This window comes from Balaenoptera ricei, chromosome 8, assembly GCF_028023285.1.
Source record: "Balaenoptera ricei isolate mBalRic1 chromosome 8, mBalRic1.hap2, whole genome shotgun sequence".
NCBI classification, from domain to species: domain Eukaryota; kingdom Metazoa; phylum Chordata; class Mammalia; order Artiodactyla; family Balaenopteridae; genus Balaenoptera; species Balaenoptera ricei.
This window is the reverse complement of record NC_082646.1, coordinates 41,537,372-41,558,708: the sequence shown is the minus strand read 5'-3', so window position 1 is coordinate 41,558,708 and position 21,337 is coordinate 41,537,372. Positions and strand designations below refer to the sequence as shown.

Sequence of the window (21,337 nt, the reverse complement as noted above, 5' to 3'; positions counted from 1 at the left end):
CCTCTCAACTCTGCTTCTTCCATCATTGGTTCATCCGTTGGACCAACTGGTTTATAAATGTTCCAAGAATGATCCATTCTTCCTATGACCCAGGCACAAAATCTGAGTTAACTTGATTACCTTGTTCTTTCTCCCAGAATAGCTGTCTAGTCAATGAAAAGAGTAAAATCTTGCTTCAAAGATTTTGTATCTTCCCTGTATTTGGCATCTTCAAAGATTTGGTATCTACATGGTATCTCTCTCTTCCTTTCTATCTCCCAACCTCGGTTGTCATTGCTTCCTGTAGCTATTTCCCAGATGGGCTCCCTATGTCCAGGGCTAATGGAGGGTTGCTTGAAATAATAGCAACTGTGTGCTGAACACTTATATGCATCGTGCTAAGTATTTTATATTTGTTGCTTTATTCAGTCCGTACAACCACCCTGTGAGGGTTGGTGCAATTTCCCTCATCTTGCAAATGAAGAAACTGAGGTTTAGAAAAGGTAGATGACTTGCCTAAGTGCCCACAGGTAGAGTGGTTGAGCTGTGACTCAACCACTCATTTCTGTTTTGTTCCAGTGGATGCTTGTAACTGTTAAATTCTGCTGCCTCTCAGGATATAGTATGGTATCTAATAGGGGGCAATTAATAAATGTTAGTTTCCTTCTTACTTTCCCTCCTTTTTCTATCCATCACCTCTCCCCCAGCCTGTGCTAAATTCATACAATGCCAGTGGCTCTGAGCTCCACCACTCTTCAAGGCTCTCCTTTCTCCTGCATGCAGTCAGTCCTCTCCACCAAGGGGTCCACTGGCCTGTTAGGAACCGGGCCGCACAGCAGGAGGTGAGTGGCGGCGAGCAAGCGAAGTTTCATCTGCCGCTCCCCATCGCTCCCCATTGCTCACATTACCGCCTGAACCATCCCCCAGCCCAGTCCTTGGAAAAATTGTCTTCCAGGAAACCGGTCCCTGGTGCCAAAAGGTTAGGGGACCGCTGCTCTCCACTTTTTCCAAGCATCTCCAGTGCTCTCCTGCTCTGTGGTCACGTATTTTGTTATCTTAAATAAATAAATCCTTGAAGGGCTGGTTAGCTGTCATTTCGTTTCTTTTATGTGTTATCGAGTACTAGGGTATCGGACTTTAAATGTGGTAGGTTTTTGGTAAATAATTGTTCAATTATTGCATTTGGGTTTTATCTTGAGAGCAGAGGTTACCGCACCATCAGGGATGTATCACAAGAAAAGACTGGAATCGGAGGGGCACACAACCCACCAGGATTGAGTGGAGGGGTCAAACTGCTGGCTGACTAGTTAGCTAATTGCCACAATCCAGACGGGAATCCCTGAAAGAATTCTGGTCTAGAGAGAAGGCAGAGAGGAGAGGAGCACAAGGTAAGAGGTGTGGTTTGCCCTGGCTCTCCTATTAACATCTTCCTCAGCGACTGCAATACTATTACCTGGCCTCTCCTTCTGTAAGCAGCAGAGCCAGCTCCTAGAAGCTAGAGAGAGATGTTACATGGTGTGGGTGGGTTTGGGGGTCCCCAGATCAAGGCTCCGGAGGTCTGCAATTGAGTGTACTGGGGTGGGTGAGGAGTGTTACTCAGTGTAGCCTGATTTAAGAGGTGGGACAGAATCAGCAACATTCTCCCAGAATTACTTTAATCGCCTCCGCTCGGGCAGGTAACAGCCTAGAGGTTTGTGACCACTGGTTGTAATATCTGAGGTTGTAGAATCTGTTTTGGCCCTTCTGCTAGTCAACGGAGCCCAGAGCAGCAGCTTGTCGCCCAATCCCAGTGCATGATAGAAGCACTGGGGCTAGGGGAATGAAAAGAGAAAAGTCTGGCCACTTTTCATCTGGAAATTCCGCTTAAGAAGAAAAAAATCCTACACAGACCTGATCTGGACTTTGAGGGCAGATCGGGAAACCGATTTCGGCCGGAGTTGGCCTGGTGGGAAGGAAGAGAAAGTCAAAGGAAGGAGAAGTCGAGTCTGACATGAATTAAACCTCGTCAGGGACCAAAACAAGAGAGGCCGTCGCCCTCCTAACTCTCGGGGAGACACGTCAGCTAGAGCTCGGGGCAATTTCAGCCGGCGATCTCCCGGGCCCCGGGAGGGGCGGCGGGAGCCTGAAGACGGGCTCTAGGGCCCAGCGGCCGGGCGCTGGGCGGGGGTGGAGTGTAGGGTTACAGTGACGATCCCGGACTACCCACCCCGGGCGGCGCGCGGGGCGCGGGGAGCGCGGGCGGCGGCGGCGGGAGCGCACGCGACGCTCTAGGACCCAGCGGCGGTGGTCCGGTTTGGGGCTGGAGGGGAAGCCTCGGCGTGTCTCCTCTTCCTTGTGAATGGGGCTGCTTGTCGGGCGCCGCTTCCCCAGGCTGCCACACGCCATGCCCAGCGCGCTGCCTGGCGGCCGCCTTCCCCAACCGCGGCACTGAACTAGCCATGGTCGCCTCATGTGGAGGGCAAAGTTGCGGCGGGGAACTTGTGAGTCTGCGGTGAAAGGTAACCAGTCCCCGCTCCGGGCGCAGGGCGGGCGCCTCCGCCTCTCCCGCGCAGAGGACCCGGCCGATCGATGCTCCCCGCCCCCTGCCGCTCCGGGCCGGGGGCTCCTCTCCGGGAGTTCGGGGCGGAGATCGGCCCGGCTCCGGAACGACTTGGGCAGCCTTTTCGGTGCCGGGGGCCGGGAGTGCTTGCCACCGGAATCTTGATCTCCCTTACCCAGATTGCTTTAAAAAAAGAAAAAGAAAAATCAGAACTCTGTTCCCGCGCCACTCTGCAGGCCCCGGAGCCGGCCGGCCGGGTCGCAGCGCCGCGCCTCCCCGCGCCCCCTCGAAGACTGGGAGTCGTTTGGCCGTCGTGGCCCGTGGCCGGGGCTGCAGGCGCGCCCTCGCCTTGGGGCTGGCCTTTCCGGAGGGGCGCTGCCATATGGCCTCCCTCTCCGCGACGCGCCGGCGCGCGGCTCTCCGGCGTCCGAGGGAGGCGGCGGAAGGGGTGGTCGGTGGCCGCTTCCGTGCGCACGAGACAAAGGCGCGCACGGTGGCCCGCCTGACGCGCCGGACCCCTCCTGCAGCCCCAAAGTCTCGTCTCTGGCGGGTGGGGGCGGAGAAGGGGTCGCGCCGCGGAACCCCGGCCTCGGATCGCGTTCTCTGATTGCTTCTTCTTTGTTCTCCCGGGACAAGTTTCTTCGACAAAAACTGGAGAGTTAGATCCAGCTCTCCCTTGCTGTTCGTGTTGCTTCAAAAGAATCTGGTTTCAGGGGGAAAAACATTAAACTTTCCAAGTGGAGATGGCTCTTCTTGGAATGGGACTTTCGTGGCACTTCGGTCGATGACAGCTGGGCAGAGCGGGGCCCGCGCTGTGGCAGGGGCCGGACGTGCCCCGTGGGCAGCCGGGCTGGAGGACCGGGCGGCGGAACCGACGAGCGCTGGCTCGCACCCACCTCTAGGGCCTCCGCCGCGGCGACCTTTCCAAGTTTCCCTCTTTAGGAGCCCAGGCTGAGAATCCGGCTGCCTGCCCGCAGCTCCCGCGCCTCGCCACGCCCTACTCTCTAGTATCTTGATTGGTGGCTGTAAAGACTTTCCCTTTCCATTTTTGTTCGAAGGGTGTTTGTTTCTTTGGCTTCGGCGTCGGTTTCCTGTCCCCGAGTGGCACATGGCTTTGGAAAATGCCCGGCTAGTGTGTGGATCACCTGAACTGGGGCTTCAGTAGACGTGGCCCTGATGATGGGCCTCGGAGCCTTTGAGGTTGGGACCGAACATTTTCCGCCCTCGGTTCCCCTCACTTCTTTTGCCCTGTCCTGATACAGTGCGGACATGGTTGCCCGTTTTCTTCTTCCGAGGCATGTTAGGAGAATCGAGTTTTTGTACTGCTTGTAAAGTCCTTGGTGGTGCTGGAGATACTGGGTCACTAGAGCCATTTATGATCCCGGAAGGTGCTTTGGACTATCCCAAACAATAACGTTACTTGCTATAAGCAAATACAACCAGAATAGAGGGATTATTAATAGCTAGTATTCCAAAAAGTTTCCTTCCTTTTCAGGAAGTGAAAAGTCTGGGCTTGAAATGTTGAATAGTCATTTCTCTCTCTCTGCTTCCAAAACTGGCCAGTGTGTCGCTGTCAAACTAAGATTTCCCCTGGCTGCCCACCACTCTGGCTGCCCACCACTCCTGGACCCGGCAGCTCTCCGTGGACGTCCGACCCAAGTTAAGCACTGGTGTCTCTCTAGATTGCAAGTTCTTGAAGCATCTAGACCAGTGTGACATTTATCTCCCAGGACGCGCTGCTCTGATCATCATAGTGCATCTACTATAATGCTTTTTATGGAAGCAACGTGAGCCCAATACTTAATACACTTTGAACTGTTCTACAGAGGAGCAAAGGGTTGGAAACCACTGATTTGACCAGAATTAAAAGGAGTAGGGCATAGAGTAGAAGGCTTTAGAGCTGCCTGCCTCTACTCTCCCTGGTGGGGCGGGGAGTGGGGGGGGGGATGTTTAGTTTCTGGATGGGTATACTTTGCTTTTGTGAGATACATTTTTCAAGGTAAATCAGGAAACCCTTGTGAACTCTGCAAGTGGATAGGAGGAGAGAAGGTGCTCTTAACTCCACTCCCCACTCCCTTCTTTTTATTAGTATTTTTAGTTTTTTAAAAAATGTTTATTTATTTAGCTGCACCGGGTCTTTGTTGCAGGATCCCTGCATTGGGAGCACAGAGTCTTAACCACTGGACCACCAGGGAAGTCCCCTCTCCCTTCTTTTTAAAATGCACACAAGTCTTGGTCTTTTGGTTCTGTGTGATGGTGGGGGGTGAAGAATACTAATGTACTGAAGGGCATGTGGAGATCAAAGCACTTAAAAATACAAGCTAATGGAGGACTTTTGGTTTAAATGAGATTTTAAAGTGCTGTTAAGAAAAGCACAGGAATGCAGAAATGTGAGTGATTTTCTGGGAAGGCACTCTGCTGATTAGACTTGAGAGTGTCTGCCCTTGGCCAGTTCGTCTGGAGGCTTCTGTGGATAGAGCTCTGCTTTTTTTTTTTTTTTGATGTCTACCCCTGTGGAGAAGTGTGGACCCAGGGCCTGGGGGAAAGATGGCCGACCTAATTGAAATTAGATGGCAGTCTGGCTGGTGAGAGCTCTGTTGAAAAGTACAGGCCCTAGGTACCAGTGCTTCATAGCAATTTGTGAAAGTGCTTTGAAAATGATAAAGCACTGTATAACATAAAGCTTTTTAAAGAAAAAAATAATGAACGACTTAGAAAACAAGGGAATTGCTAGTGAAAATCGTAAAAATCTGATTTTCCAGGCCAATACATTAAAAAGGAAGTGAGTTTGTAAGACCCATTAGTAGTCCTGATAAGCAAAATTCTCCCAAACTAACATCCCCACTCCTTCCAAGTAGCTATCTGCATTTTAAATGCATATGGAAGCTTAGATCAGGAAATTCTCTAGTGTTCTGAATAATTTTTCTCCTCCTATTCTTTCATTAATTTTGGTAGGTTCTTATGTCCCAGAATTCACTAGGCAATAGAATACTTGAAAAGCGAGGGGTAACTTGGAGGTCAAGTAAGAGGACATATTTAATTATAAGGTTTGTTGGAAATAGTCTGAGGTTGTTGAGGTTTTTATTTATTTGCTTAGCGATTTAAAAAATTTTTTTTATTTTGTTGGTTTGTTTTGTCTTGGAGGGAAGGCAACATTTAAATCTTGGCCATTGTGGGTAGATCCGTACACTACATTTTCTGGAACGGAGGCACGCCTGGGCTTGTGTGTTGGCACCACTCTGAGTTCTTCTCTAACTTGTGAGGCCCTTGGCCTCCATCCTTGCGAAATCTTAGGGTATATTCATTCCAGGCTCTTAGGACCAGACTCCTGGACTCCCAAAGTGTCTCACACATCAGGCATTTTTTCTCCCTTTATTGGTGGGGCTGGGGGAGTAGCTCTAACGTGTTAGGAAATGTATCCCTGTTAAGCCTCTGGAGAATTGGGTTTAACTTAAAAAAAAATAATAAAGTCACATGGTCCTACTGTGTGTGTTTAAATCTGTATTTGGGACTTCACTGGCCAATAGTGCAGCTATGTACCCCTCTTTTCTTGTTTGTTTTGTTTTTAAGTAAAATGCCTGTAGCTCACTTGTTTGTTTGTTTAACTTTTAGTTTTGAAATGATTATAAGTTTACGGGAAGTTGCAAAAATAGTAGAGAGGTCCCTTGTACTCTTCACCCAGTTTCCCCCATTGGTAACGTCTCACATAACCAGAGTACAACAGTAGAACCAGAAAATGGACCTTGGTACGATCCGGACCATATTCAGATTTCACTAGTTTTACATGCAAACACTTGGGTTTGTGTGTGTTATCCTCCTGTGCAATTTTTTTTCACATGTGTAGCTTCCTGTAGCTACCACCACAATCAAGATGCAGAGTTATTCTATCACCTCAAAGCTCTGCTTTGTGCCACCCCTTTATGGTCACCCTCCCCTTCCCCCTATTCCATCTCTAAACTGTGGTAACCACTCTGTTCTCCTGTATAATTTTGAGAATATTACATACATAAAATTATGCAGTATGTGATCTTTATGAGATTAGCTTTTTCACTCAGCATAATACCCTTGAGATCCACCCAAACTATTGCTTTATCACTAGTTTGTTCCTTTGTATTGCTGAGTAGTATTCCCTGGTGTGGATATACCACAGTTTGCTTAAGCATTTACCCACCGAAAGACACCTGGTTGTTTTCAGTTTTTTGGCTCTTACAGTTAAAGATGCTATGAACGTTCATGTACAGGTTTTGGTGAGGACAAAGTTTTTGTTTCTCTGGAACAAATGCCTAGGATTGGGATTGCTGGGTTTTGTATGGTAGGTGTATGTTTAGTTTTTTAAGAAATTGTCCAACTTTTCCAGTGTCTACCATTTTACATTCCCACCAGCAATCTGTGAGAGATGCAGTTTCTCTGCATCCTCACCAGCTTTTGTTTATTATTTTAGCTGTCCCAGTAAATTTTTTAATCTCATCATGGTTTTAATTTGCATTCCCTAATGGCTAATGATGTTGGACGTCTTTTCATGTGCTTGTTTGCCATCTGTATATCCTCCGTGGTGAAGTGTCTGCTCCTGTCTTGCCGTGTTCTAACTGCATTATTATTATTATTATTTTTTGCCATTGAACTTTGAGAATTCTTTATATATTCCAGATATGAGTCCTTTGTCAGATATGTGGCTTGCGTATATATTTTTTTCAGTATGTAGCCTGTCTTTTCATTTGCAGGAAAAAAATTTTTAATTTTGCTAATGTCCAATTTATAGATTTTTTTCCTTTTATGGATTGTGCTTTTGGTGTCACATCTAAGAACATTTTGCCTAGGTTAGTATTCCAAAGATTTTCTATTTTTTAAAAAAAAATTTCATAGTTTTACATTTTATATTCAAATTGTAGTTCACTTTTACCCTCTTAAGAACGTGTATGTCTTGCTATCCATCTTATAAACCATCTCTTAGGTGTTGATTATGTATTTACTGCTCCGGAAGCACACGGGTGAATCAGGCATAGTTCCCACTCTCCAGAGCTCGCTATTGGTGAGGTGGTATGTGGACATTCCCAGGTGTTAATATTATGATAGAAGAGAAGAGTGTGATGTATTTGGGAGCACAGAGAAGAGAAGCAGCAGGGAGGTCTCGCTTTGATCAGGTGGTCAGGGAGGGCTTCCCTGGGCATGTTGCCCGAGCACGGTGGGAAGAAAATGGGTTCTTGCCTTTGATCTAGTTTTTGGATATTTTACTGGCATGAATTCTTCAGTGTGGGTTACCCTGGATCTTGAGCACAGGCTGAAGGACTTTGGGTAAATTGAGTGGTTGAGGGCTTTTTTGAACAGCACATGGCATAATAGGTTAAAAAAAAAAAAAAAAAGAAAGAAAATGCAGTACTTAAAACTGAGTATGAGCAAGGTTGAATTGATTTAAAGTTAGAATATGTGTCAAAATGAAGAAGGCAGTAGTATTTTGGATTGTTTAGGGTCAGATGGACTTAGTTTGCTTCCTGGCCCTCCCACCTCCTTTCTGTGTGATCTCAGGGAGTGTGACCCGTGCAGCTTCATGGAGACAGTGGAGACAGTAATGGTTCTTACCTGGTAGAGTTGCATGCAGGTGAAATGAATTGATGCATATATAGCACTTAGCTCAGTGCTGGCACATTCAAAGCATTCAATAAATGCCTATTATTATCATTAATAGTAGTAGTAGTAGTAAAATAGCAGAAAGACAAATGGTTTTATAACGTTATGTGTATTCTCATATATCTTTTTCTTTGAGAAACTGGAATCCCAGTTCTTACTCATAGAAACTTACCTTTTCACACTTGGGAAAACTGTGTTGTATACCAAATACTATTTATTTATTTATTTAAAATTTTATTTTATGTCCTTATAGTTAATTTACAATGTAGTGTTAATTTCTGCTGTACAGCAAAGTGATTCAGTTATACATATATATATATTCTTTTTCATATTCTTTTCCACTATGGTTTATTACAGGATATTGAATATAGTTCCCTGTGCTATACAGTAGGACCTTGTTGTTTACAAATATTATTTATTGATTGAGGTTAGAAGCTAGGATACTCTATTCACAATCTAGTGCTCCTTATAGAATATACCTTTTCCCTACCTCTAAACCAAGAGTTTCTGAGTAAAGAACAGTTTTCTCTCCGCCCTGACCACAGGAGGTGGTAGGAGGTGTGTGCTGTCCTGAGCTAGTTCAGAGTTTGGGGTCCTTATTACCCGAGGTACAGTAAGCCAGGGCTGATGTCACTGTGTCCCAGACTTCACTACTGGCAGCTCCCTTTCCTTTCCCTTGACGACCAAGTTGTTTATTTCCCAGAGGAAATGGACTGGGCCTTAGATGTACAGTTATAGAGCAGTGGTTCTTAAACGTGGGTGGACATTGGAATCGCCAAGAGGACTTATTTAAAACCAGACTGCCGGGCCCCAGCCCCAGACTTTCTGTTTCAGCAGGTGTTGGATGGGGCCTGAGAATTTGCATTTCTAACAAGTTTCCAGGTGATGTTGTCGCTGCTGGTTCGGGGACCACACTTTGAGAAGCACTATTTTAGAGCATAGGCCCCTATAATAAATTAGACCTTGACTGAGATACCTTAACTCTTTGGAACTGAGTCTGTTTATGTTTAATGGTTGAGATCGACATAGATTTGATTTCTGAGGTTCCTAGTTGATGTACACGACTGTATCCTTTCCTCTAATCCCTCTTCCATGCCTTCCCCCTTCCCCACCCCTACTTTTCCTTCTCTCGGTTGTCTTTTGATCTCTCAGTCCTTGGAAGACATGCCAGGTTATGGTACATGGTGACCATTTACCAGCCATATCGCCTTGGCTAATTCACTTAACTTCTGTAACATAAATGTGTTTACTAATGCTTATATCCTAAGGTTATGGTGAGGCTTACCTGAGATAATGCATGTTAAAGGGCCGTATAAGAGGTAAAGCATGGTGCAAAATTTGTTTTTTTATTATTTTGAGCGTCCTTGATTTCCCTTTGGAAGAGTGTCCTTGGATTTGGAGGTGGACTGCCTCTCCTCATGTTGAGTTCCACTGCTGCTGGGGGGACTCGGTAAAGATTGCTTCGAAATCTGCAGGGACATTGTGGAGAAGTTTCCTGCAGTGGACCGGCGGCTGGGCTAGGGTCTCTGAGGGCTTTCCAAGCTGCGATGTTTTGGAGGCTCATTGATGTGTAGTTGTAATGACCAGAGAAGAGCTCAGGGCTGGAAAAAAGCTTGAGCAGATGCTGCACTATTAAGAGAGTCCGCTTCCTCTCAGTGGAGAATTAGAATTCCATGATTTTTTCCTCGCAGCTTAATCTGGACTCCAGATTTTTTTTTTCTTTTTTCTTTTTTTTAAGTTCTAGATCTACACCTTCCATGTTAACCACTAGCCACATGTGGTCATCTAAATTAATGAAAATTAAATGAAACTAAACATTCAGGTCCTCAGTCATACTGGCCACGATTCAAGTGCCTAAGAGCCATGTCCATCATTACAGCAAGTTCCACTGGCCAGTGCTATTCTGGAGGGATGTTAGCCCTGTTTGTCTGAAGGCAGCATCATTGGGCTTCAAATCGTGGGACCGGGGCACGTTTCTGAGTGAAATGTACCACTCTTCCCTTGGAAGTCTGGTGTGACTGATGGGGAGAAAATACCATGGGGATACTGCCCTGTCAGCTTGAACCTCACTTTGCCACTTGGCAATTCGGAGGCTCATTTCGTTTGGAAGGTGGGTCAGCAAGGCATCTGGGCATGGAGCTTATCAAGTTAGCAGGCTGTTATCAAGGGGGGTGGTCTACTGTTTCTAGGGGATATTCGAGGCTTTGGTTCAGTTCGTGGGATTCTTCCAGGAATCTGGTCCTTGAGAGAAACAAATGGAAATGTTAGGCTGGATTTAGCCCTGAGACCCCCTTCTCCTGGGGAGGATCCCGAGGCGGCCTGGACTCCTCCGCCTTGGGTCGGCTGGCCTGTTGAACCAGCCTTTGTCCGTGGGAGGCTGGGGGCTCACTCGTCTGGTTTGTGGCGCCAGTTTGGACTTGCTCGGATGCCATTCCGCGCTGCGTCATCCTCACTGTTGCCTCCTTTGAAGATGTTCTGTAAATTGTCAAGTTCCTTTCCTTACTCGCCCATATCCAGTCCGTCACCAGGGCCTCTCAGTTGACCCCCAGGATGGTTCTTGCCTACGTCCCCGCCCTTCACGTGTCTCCACAACCCAACCAGCTGGACTCCTCATTACCTGGACTCTGTGGAAGCCCTGTGACAGGTGTCCCCCCTTTGCTGTCTTACACGTCTTCTGATGAACTCTGTCCTTCCTCCCTCCCTCCCTCCACCCCTCTCAGGGCAGGCAGATCAGGACAAGGGTGACAGATGTCATGTCTTTCAGGCTCACTCTGCATCCTCAGTGTGACGTGGGGCGCACACACCCCCTGTGGCCCTGTGCCCGGGAGGAAGGAGGCATCTCCCTTCCAGCTGCTGCTTCTCAGCTGTAAGGGCTGCTCCGGATGGTGTGGCCCAGGAACGGAACCCCTGAGAGCAGGCGTGAGGCAGGCCTTTCCCTTCCTTCCATGAGCTGTGCTCTGAAGGGCTCTGACCACCAAGTTTCTAGTGAGTGAGCCTTTCTATCTGGCAAGTCTGGGGAAAGGAGAGAATGTAAAATTCTCTAGTAAGGCCCTGTTTCCTGAGGGACGGGTCCCTAAAATCACTGCAATTAGGTTGCTCATCCTGGTGATGTGGGAAAAGGTTGAAAGATGTGAGGGCAGTTTGTTCACTCGTATGAACTCTGTAATTTATAATCAATCCTCATTTTAGGGCTGTTAGGTTTGTTTTCAGTATTGGATATTACAGGCAGTACTTTGTCTTTTACATACTTCTTTGCAAATGTACTAATATATATCTACTATAAATTCCTAGAATGATAACCATAGTATAAGTACATTTTGAATTTTAATAGATGTTGCCAAGTTGCCATCCAGGGATTCTATTTTTTTCCATAAATTCTCCCCAATTCAGTTTTGTTAAAATTTTACCATCTGATAGACAAAAGACTGTTATATTTTTAATTTTTATTTGTTTATTATGAGTGATATTTAGCATCGTTTTACATGTTTATAAACTATCTGTATCTGTTTTCCTGAAAACTTTCTATTTATGTTAAACTTTTGCTTATCCATTTATAAAATCTCCTCATACATTAAAGGATGAGCCATTAATTGTCAAAAAAAAAAAAGATGTGAAGGCAGACAAGAGGGAGTGTCTGGGATCTTTTCTGAGGAATGGGGCAAGGAGGAGGAAGGATAGAAACAGAGACTAGGAAATGTGCTTTTTCAGATTTATGGAAACCCGTGGAGGCAGTGGACATTCCTTAGTGCATAGTAGTAAACTCACTGCAGAACACACTTAACCCCACTCTAGTTTCTGAAAGGAGAAATGGACTAATGTTCCTTTATCTGGAAGAGTAAAAGAAAATGTCTTCTGAAATCACAATAGGCTTAAATGAAGACACCTGGGAAAGTACTGTAACCAGCACAAAACCATTTACGCAAACCTTGAAGATAATGGGGGTGTGAGGTTAGAAGCTGGAGGTTTGTTAAAGGACAGAATCCTGTCAGACTCACACTTCTCCATGGTAGTGACTGTCCTGGTAGGTCCAAACTACGTGGCAGCATGAAAAGTGGTGAATAAATTCACTTTAGCTAACTTTTAGATTTGCACCTGTAAAATACTCATCCAAAAAAAGGAAACAGTACGTCTGAAAAGGTCTACTCCGAAATAGGGATTATCTTAGTCCTGAGTTTAGAGCTAAAATTTCCCGAAATTCTGAAGTTACTTACTTTCAGCTTTCTCCAAAATAAATTCCAGGAATATGGAGTAGAAAAAAAATGGAAAGAAATACAAATATTTATATTTTAATGGCATTTGTTAACTGACCAAGATCACACTGTAGTTTAGGAACATAAAATGGGCTCCGTGTAATTAAGCTTGCTCATAAAGTGAACAGCTTTTGTAGGATGAAATTTAGTAGTTAGGCAGCAATCACACATATTCTAATTGAATCTACTCTGAATTAGTTTCAGCTTCTCTTAAGGATGGTACATGTTGAACATTTGAGGAGCATGACATTTCTTATTTGGGGACAGAATATAAATTAGGGAAAATTTTGGATACAGAAGCTCTCACTGCTCAATAAAAATTGTTGACTTACTAACTCTGGACTGTGCAAGTCAATAGTGAGGTGGAGAATTTGGTGAGGATACAGTAAAAGGATAGAGTTCCTCCATTTGACATTTGAGGGTCTGTCACGTGCATGGAACTGAACTCGGTGTGGGGTGTATGTCCTTTGCACCTATGGAATTTATATTCTAAAAAGAATGTAATGTTAGAAAACAGAAGGCAAATGAACTGGTTTATTCCACTCTGAGAAACGAAGGTCAAGCAATGATTAATAACTGCCTTTCAAGTATTCTGTGTTCACTGTGGACTACGTAAGAGGAAATGTGTTGAAATGACAGATATCGTGACTTCTAGAAGCATGGAAGAGTTCCCTGCCAGGGAGCTTGGGAGGGTATGGAGGACACAGACGCAACCAGGGAATTACTAGATGTGTGAGTGTGACTTAGTGGCTCACACTCAGTAGAGATGATGGGAGGTGGGCCTAATGGGCCAGTTGTGATGTGTTCATCTGTGGAGCTGAATCGTTAAGACTCCAGAGCTGGAACCCTGGAGTCACTTCCCACCGGTGCCACTCACTGGCTTTGTCATCTTGGGCAAATTACTTAACCTCTCTGTTAAGTAGTTTCCTCATATGTTAAATAGGGATAATAGTAACACCTACCTCAAAAGATCATTGTAAGAATTTATGTGTATTATGTGAGTTAAAATATGTAAAGTGCTAGGAACAATATCTGACACATTACAAGAGTCATGTGTTAGTTATCACCCATGTGTTCCATTGCTGTGCAACAAAGTGCCTCATCCTACTGGCTTCAAACACTCATTTATTCTGCTTCCAGATTCTGTGGGTCTGGACTTCAGACCAGATGAGATGGTTTGTTTCTGCTCCAGTGTGCTGGGAGGAGGCTGGGGGTGACTGGACGGTTTGGGATTGGCTTATCTGGAGACATTCACATGTCTGGCACCAGGGCTGGGATGCACTTGAAGGCTAGATCTGCAGACTGGAGCTCCTGCAAGTGGCCTTTTCTCACAGCATCAAGCTAGTCAGAATTCTTACGTGGTGGCTCAGAGCTCCAGATGTGAGTATCCCAGCAAACAAGATAGAAACTGCCCTGCCTTTTATGGTCTGATCTTGGAAGTCACCTAGAGTCATTTCTGTTGTTCTTTTTTGGGCAATGGACTTAAAAGCTTGCCTAAATCCAAGGGAGGGGGAGCTCATCTTTCTACAGGAGTGTCAAGGAATTTGCAGACGTGTATTAAACTGCTAAAGTCATCATAAGAATCATGTCGCCAATATTAAGATAAAGTATTAACAGTTGAGCACACAGTAAATCCTCAGCATTTGGACCACCTAGAGAATGTATTGTTCCGAAGATGTGAATTTTCTGTGTAGTTAAAGGTAAATGTGGCAGTTTTTCTGCAAGATTGATTCCCACCCCAACTCCGCCCCTCCACTCCCTCAGCTCTTGCCTTATGTAACTTTTTCTTGATGGTTCAGAATCATCATTAGAAACATCAATTAACGTGATGTGTTGTTTGAATTGAGGGTGGGGGGGAATATAGGTAACACAAATATTTGCTGACAGTGATTCTCATTTTTTAAATATAAGCACCACAGATATCTTCCAAGAAGATGCTTTTCTACTCATTGTTGAAATGGGATAGTAACTAAAATAGGTAGTAACTGAAGGTGCAAAATGATGATAGAATTAGTGTAAAAATTCACGTACGTGTTCTATGTGCAAGAGGTACTGGGTGAAACACTTGAAAGCCCTATGCTGATTACGTTTCCCATTTCTTCAAGATTTGGACTGTGAGAGCCCTGGACACTTGCTAGGTGGAAGTTGATCAGCACCCACAGAACAGACCAGAGTCATCAGCACTGCCGAGCAGTTCAGTGATAGAATATGCTCTGGATTGAGTTCTGAAAAAGTCATCTTGTTTAAAAAAGTGTTCGAATTGGCAGACTTCTTTTCATTGGCTGTATGTAGCCCTCTAATGCCCTCGACTTAACTTGCAGCCTTAAAGACCTCCATGGCCTTTTACTTCAGCTCTTTTTCACTAAGAACTGCTCTTAGAGGAATCATCCAAAGATAGCTCAGAACCTTCACATAAATCAGCTGCTTTCTGAGTCTGATAGGGTGGCTAAATCAGTATTGTCCTGGTCTTTTATTTTTGCTTTTTAAAAATTTCTTTTCTCTTTCTTTTTTTCCTGCCCTCCCCCTTTAAAAAATCATAATCACATTTTAAGTCATAATTTAAAAATCATGATCCTTGGTTTGCGATGCACTGTCATTCTTGGTCTCCCTGGAGAGAGTGACAGCCAGTCTGAGAACTAGAAGTGGGTAGGAACAGTGCAGGTCTTAGACCTGAAGAATGCCATTTGTTGAAAAGGGACGTGGAGCCCTGGAGGACCGGCAGGAAACTCGGGTGGCTGGAATCGTGACCGACAAGGACCAGATCAGATTCAGTAGGTTCTCCCAGATGAGGGAGGGGAGCCCTTGGAAAACCACCAGGTGGGGCATGTGTCAGGGAGTCATATGAGACATGTTCTATGGCGACAGCACGGGTTATGTCTACATTCACCTTTCAATTTTCTCTTTGATTTGAGTGAGTTGTTCTATCTGGGAAGACCAGTGGAAAATTAGTGCTAGTTATACATCATTGTTTGCAAAATCTGCCTTATTTCATCATATAGAAAAAGGATTTAGGAATCTGTGATCTGTTGTTTGCTCATCCATTTAAGAAGTTAAGAAGAAAACAACCCTCAGACTCTTAATTCTGGTTATCACCTAGAAATCTCCACTGAACTAAAACTTAAGCCTCATCAATATAGCAGTGAAATCTGCTCACATTGATGACCTTTGTGTTGATTCAGACCTGAGATTCAGATCTCCAGAAATGTTACATTATGTTCCGGTCATATTGATTCAGGCTTTTTTTCCAGAGAGATTATTGTAAATCAGTTTTGAAACCCTTGACTTGGAGGAATTAGTCAGTTACTTGTTGCACTGGGCATTAGAGGAAATGTTCTAGCGGGTCTTTGTAGTCAGCTGATACGTTATACATCTTGAAGCGAGGTCAGCCATTTTTATTCTTTGATTTTTCATTTTATTGGCCAGTTATAAGACTTACTGCTTGGGGATGAAAACAGGCTTTTAGTTGCCACCTGTGTTATGATCCTGAAGGACTAGGCTTTCAGGATCATAGGTAGTAAAGGGTCAGTTTTTTCCTGCATTGACAGTGAAAGGTTTGGACTCACTGCAGGAGATGCGGAGAAGAGATTTGGAGTTCACACCTTGACCTCCATCCTCTTATACCACCGGTGGATTGAAAGAAAAGTCATGGAGCACAGGTGCCAAGGAGAGGAGGTTTTTTTTTTTTTTTAATTAATTAATTTATTTATTTATTTATTTTTGGTTGTGTTGGGTCTTCGGTTCTGTGCGAGGGCTTTCTCTAGTTGCGGCGAGCGGGGGCCACTCTTCATCGCGGTGCGCGGGCCTCTCACTGTCGCGGCCTCTCTTTTTGCGGAGCACAGGCTCCAGACGCGCAGGCTCAGTAATTGTGGCTCACGGGCCTAGTTGCTCCGCGGCATGTGGGATCTTCCCAGACCAGGGCTCGAACCCGTGTCCCCTGCATTGGCAGGCAGATTCTCAACCACTGCGCCACCAGGGAAGCCCCGAGGGTTGTTTTTTTTTTTTTTATTATTTGTAATTCTCAGTACAAAGGACAAATCTGCCTCTCCCCACCCCCGACTCCAAATAACTACCATATTGTCCTTCTGTCTGAAGGTGGAACGTCCGGAGCAGCCGAGGGTGTTCAGGTTAGATTCTGGTTGCTGACACCTTCTCCAGGTCCACCTAGGCTCCTGTGTGCCAGGGTGGCCAGACAGGTTAGGAGTTTTGGAGAGCTTTTGGATGACACCATGTATTCTTTTATTTTGGTTTTTGGTAGTAGAACCACAACATTATGCTTATTTTCTGAGAAATTGTCTGTTGTAAGATGTCTCTTATTCCAAATTCTTGGAAACTTGAAAATGTAATTTTAGTCTTGTTTGTCAGTCAGCTGAATAGTCTGACCTAAAACACTCTAAAAGCCTTCATCTCTGGTTTGCTTGAGCATCTTGCTGATGTTCCTAAAAAGCGCACTGATTGGATCCTCTCTTGAAAGTGAAGTTTACGGCGATGATTCTTTCTTTTGCTGTTTTGTTTTTATTTTATTTTTTAATTAAAAAAATTTTTTTATAGTTTTTTCCATTATGGTTTATTACAGGATAGTGACTATAGTTCCCTGTGCTATACAGTAGGACCTTGTTGTTTTTCCATTCTGTGTATAATAGTTTGCATCTGCTAATCCCAAACTCCCACTCCAGCCTTCCCCCATCTCCCCCTTGGCAACCACAAGTCTGTTCTCTATGTCCGTGAGTCTGTTTCTGTTTCGTAAATAAGTTCATTTGTGTCATATTTTAATTCCACACATAAGTGATATCATATGGTATTTGTCTTTCTCTTTCTGATTTACTTCACTTAGTATGATAATCTCTAGGTCCATCCAACAGCCTCGATTCTTGTTCCGTTTCCCCATTCTCATAAAAAGAAGCTAAAATGTATTGAGCACTTACTGTGTGCTGGAACACTGCTCATAGCCCTTGCCATTGTCTCAGTTAAGCTTTGTAACAGTCCTATGTAGTAGGTCCTATTATCCCCATTTCTTGGTAAGGTAATGGGCACCAAGAAGTTAACTCATTTGCTCCAGTTCACATAGCTAATAAATGGTAGAGCCTGGATTCTTACATTGTTTAAGAAACAGATTTGTCGAGACAGAACAAAAAGCATGGCACATCCTTCCTTTCCATTCAGTGGGTATTTTCTCCTCTGTCGTTTTTATCCTTTAAATCTTTCTAATACTCAGGTCTTTTGGCTTGACAACATCACTCTCTTTTCTCTTCAGTCATCATGTCTTAACATCCTTCCCTTTGTCCAAAGATTGCCTGACTTCCTGCCAGGCAAGTTATTACAGTTTCTTTTCTCCCCACCTCCTAATAGTAATCTCATGGAGGCTTTTTGCCAATCAAATATCATTGTTGATTTTTATCCCCTTTTATAAGAATTCCTCAAGGGCAAGAAGATGCATTCCTGTGCAGGTGTTTTCTAGAGGGGCTGCTCTCTCTCTTCAGATGCATTTTCTGTAAGCAACAGGATCGTTCTTCTGACAAATAGAGTTCAAGCAGCGCTTTGCATCAAAGGGCCTCTGTACGTCTTCTCTGTGTGTCTCACCAGCTTTTGGGGGCTGTGGGCATCTTCCTTTGCCTGGGCAGGGAGGTAAATCATTTTCAAGTATGACTGGTTTGCAACCTTTTTCATCTTAAAATTCTCCTTAAGTTTCACATTTTTTGCTGGAAAAGGCTATAGAACATAGAACAGTGTTTCTCAAAGTGTGGCTTGTGGAACCCTGGGGGTTTCTGAGACCTAGAAGTTATCTTCTTAGTAATACTAAGACATGCGCCTTTTTCACTGTATTGACGTTTCTACTGATGGTCCAAAAGCAAAAGTGGGTAAAACTGCAGGTGGGTCCACATGAATAAAGGCAGTGGCCCCCGACTGTACTAGAAGTCAGGCTGCTTCTCACCAGCACACAATATAAAAAGCCCATTTCACTTAAGAATGTTCTTGTTGAAGCAGTACAAATGATCAGTTCTGTTAAATCTCCGACCTCAAGTACATCTGTTTAGTGTCTTGCGTGACGAAGTGGGAAGTACACATAAAGTGCTGCTGCAGCAAACTGAGGAGGAGCCCTTGTGTGACAAGCACTTGAATCGTGACCTTAATAGCAGCTTTTCTCAGTTTTAGTTGAAAGAACAATTGACAAACTATGGTTATGCTGAGTTAGATATTTGATAGCTGTTTTCTCAAAAGTGAATAAAGGGAGACTGTTACGTCAAGAAAATCAACGGACAGTATTTGTTACCAGTGATAAAACTGAAGATTTCAAGTGAAAATTAGAATCTTGGAAAACTTGGATTTGCCACCATGAGCTTGACAACTTCCCAATACGTAAAAGACTTTTTGATGGTTGTGATCTGTGTCGTAGTAAGAAATGTGATTTTGTCAATTTTGTCGATATTGCTTACTTGAAATATTTCCATGTATGGAAGATTTTCCATAGTTCTGTGAACCATTATTTTCCCAATGACTGATGTATGATGTTAGGAAATCCTGCACTGGTAAAGAAAAGTCCCTTCAAAGTGAAAGATGGACCAGTAGATTTTAACATAATAGAATATAGAGGAATATACAAGAAAAGGTTTGTTTTTAAATTTACTTATTTTTTATTGAAGTATAGTTGATTTATAATGTTGTGTTAGTTTCAGGTGTATAGCAAAATGATTCAGTTATATGTATATATATTATATATATGTGTATATATAATATATATATTCTTTTTCAGATTCTTTTCCCATATAGGTTATTACAAGATATTGAATATAGTTCCCTCTGCTATACAGTAAGTCCTTGTTGTTTATCTATTTTATATATAGTAGTGTGTATATGCTACTCCCAATCTCCTAATTTATCCCTCCCCTCCACCTTTCCTCTTTGGTAACCATAAGTTTGTTTTCTATGTCTGTGAGTCTGTTTCTGTTTTGTAAATAAGTTCATTCATATCACTTTTTTTAGATTCTACATATAAGTGTTACCAGATGATATTTGTCTTTCTCTGTGTGACTTACTTCATTTAGTATGACTTACTTCTAGGTCCATCCATGTTGCTGCAAAGGGCATCATTTCATTCTTTTTTATGGCTGAGTAGTACTCCATTGTATATGTATACCACATTTCTTTATCCATTCATCTGTTGATGGACATTTAGGTTGCTTCCATGTCTTGGTGATTGTAAATAGTGCTGCAGTGAACACTGGGGTGCATGTATCTTTTCAAATTATGGTTTTCTCCGGATATATGCCCAGGAGTGGGATTGCTGGATCATATGGTAGCTCTCTTTTTAGTTTATTAAGGAACCTCCATACTGTTCTCTATATTGGCTGTACCAATTTACATTCCCATCAACAGTGTAGGAGGGTTCCCTTTTCTCCACACCCTCTCTAGCATTTACTGTTTGTAGATTTTTTGATGATGGCCATTCTGACCAGTGTGAGGTGATACCTCATTGTAGTTTTGATTTGCATTTCTCTAATAATTAGTGATGATGAGCATCTTTTCATGTGCTTTTTGGCCATCTGTATGTCTTCTTTGTAGAAATGTCTATTTATATCTTCTGCCCATTTTTTGATTGGGTTTTTTGTTGTTTTGATATTGAGCTGCATGAGCTATTTGTATATTTTGGAGATTAATCCCTTGCTGGTTGCTTCGTTTGCAAATATTTTCTCCCATTCTGTGGGATATCTTTTAGTTTTGTTTATGGTTTGCTTTGCCGAGCAAAAGCTTTTAAGTTTAATTAGGTCCCATTTGTTTATTTTTGTGTGACCCAGAGCATGAGATTCCTGCTTTTTGTTTAGGAAAAAAGGAGATAATGAAACCTAATTCTCAGAGATGTGAGAATTATCTGAGATAATGTTTGTGTATCATGTCCTGCTCAGTAATGTTACTTTCTTTGCCTTCCTTCCCTATAATTAGATAGCTGCTTGTTTTACATGACTTGCTGGCATAGTTGGCCCTGTGATTTCTCAGTTTCAGATTTAGAAGTATTTATCATATAATATGGTAGGCAGTTTCCCAGGCTTTTTCTCATCATGTTGAATTAGATGTATATTTTTGTATGATAACTTTTTTATTGTATCTTTATAACAATATTTTAGATGTAGCTGAAATAGTCATATTCCCTTACCAGTCATTCGGGTTAGCTATTATGATATATAGGGCACTAAAACTATTGACTTCAAATCTGAATTTATTAAAAAGTAACACATTTATGCAAAGGATTTTTCACTTTAAAGGAGTCAATGCAGATTGGTTGGCTGGTTGGTTTTAGGAAAAGTTGTCTCCTTTAATTGTTCATCATTGTTTGGATTCTTCAGATCTAACATGTTTTGGCTTAAAATGTGATCGATTTATAAAGTTTCAGTTTACCACAACTTTTCAGTTCATGTGTTGTATAAGATCTTATATGGCAGAGAAGTACAAGCTTCCCAAACCTGACTCTGCATTCAAATCAACCGTGAAGCATAGCCAAAAACTTCCTTTCTGGTCCGTACCTGTGGCAATCCCGATGTTACAGGTCTGACATGGGGGCTTGGAGGTGACATTTTAACATGTTCCATGAGTAACTTTGACACACCACAGATTTAGGATTCACTGTTAAAGTGGAGACGCCATCATGAAAATAATATGTGGTCAAATGGAAGGGATGGGAAGGGTGGTTTCATCAACTGCCTTGGTGTTCTGGTGATTGGCAGGTGGTGTGCTCTTATTACTCTAAGCTTTTATAAGAAATAACACAAATCTGCCTCATATATACTGGCATTTATGCAGGCACGTATGGAGGGAAGGAAACTTTCCCAGAGCCCTTCCCCATTATCCACAAGCAAGGACATTTCATTAAAACTCCTCTAATATTAATATAAGAAATTAGGCAGGAAAAGAGGACTTAGAATTAAGTGTGCATTGCAATCCCGCTCCTGGGTAT

General features: G+C 43.4%; 1 protein-coding gene across 7 annotated transcripts in view; it reads left to right on the top strand.

Moving 5' to 3' along the window:
* The window catches only part of AMOTL1 (angiomotin like 1), a 162,025-nt gene that overhangs the window by 51,606 nt on the left and 89,082 nt on the right, over positions 1-21,337 (top strand). The window contains exon 1 of one of the 7 annotated variants that reach the window (XM_059930567.1): positions 2,192-2,459. The exons of 5 other annotated variants lie outside the window; for them this stretch is intronic. In XM_059930567.1, the coding sequence (XP_059786550.1) occupies positions 2,429-2,459 (31 nt within the window). In that variant the 5' untranslated portion in view covers positions 2,192-2,428. Of the gene's footprint in view, positions 1-2,191; positions 2,478-21,337 lie in introns of those variants that run through there. One more of the 7 variants, XM_059930566.1, reaches the window with a different exon arrangement.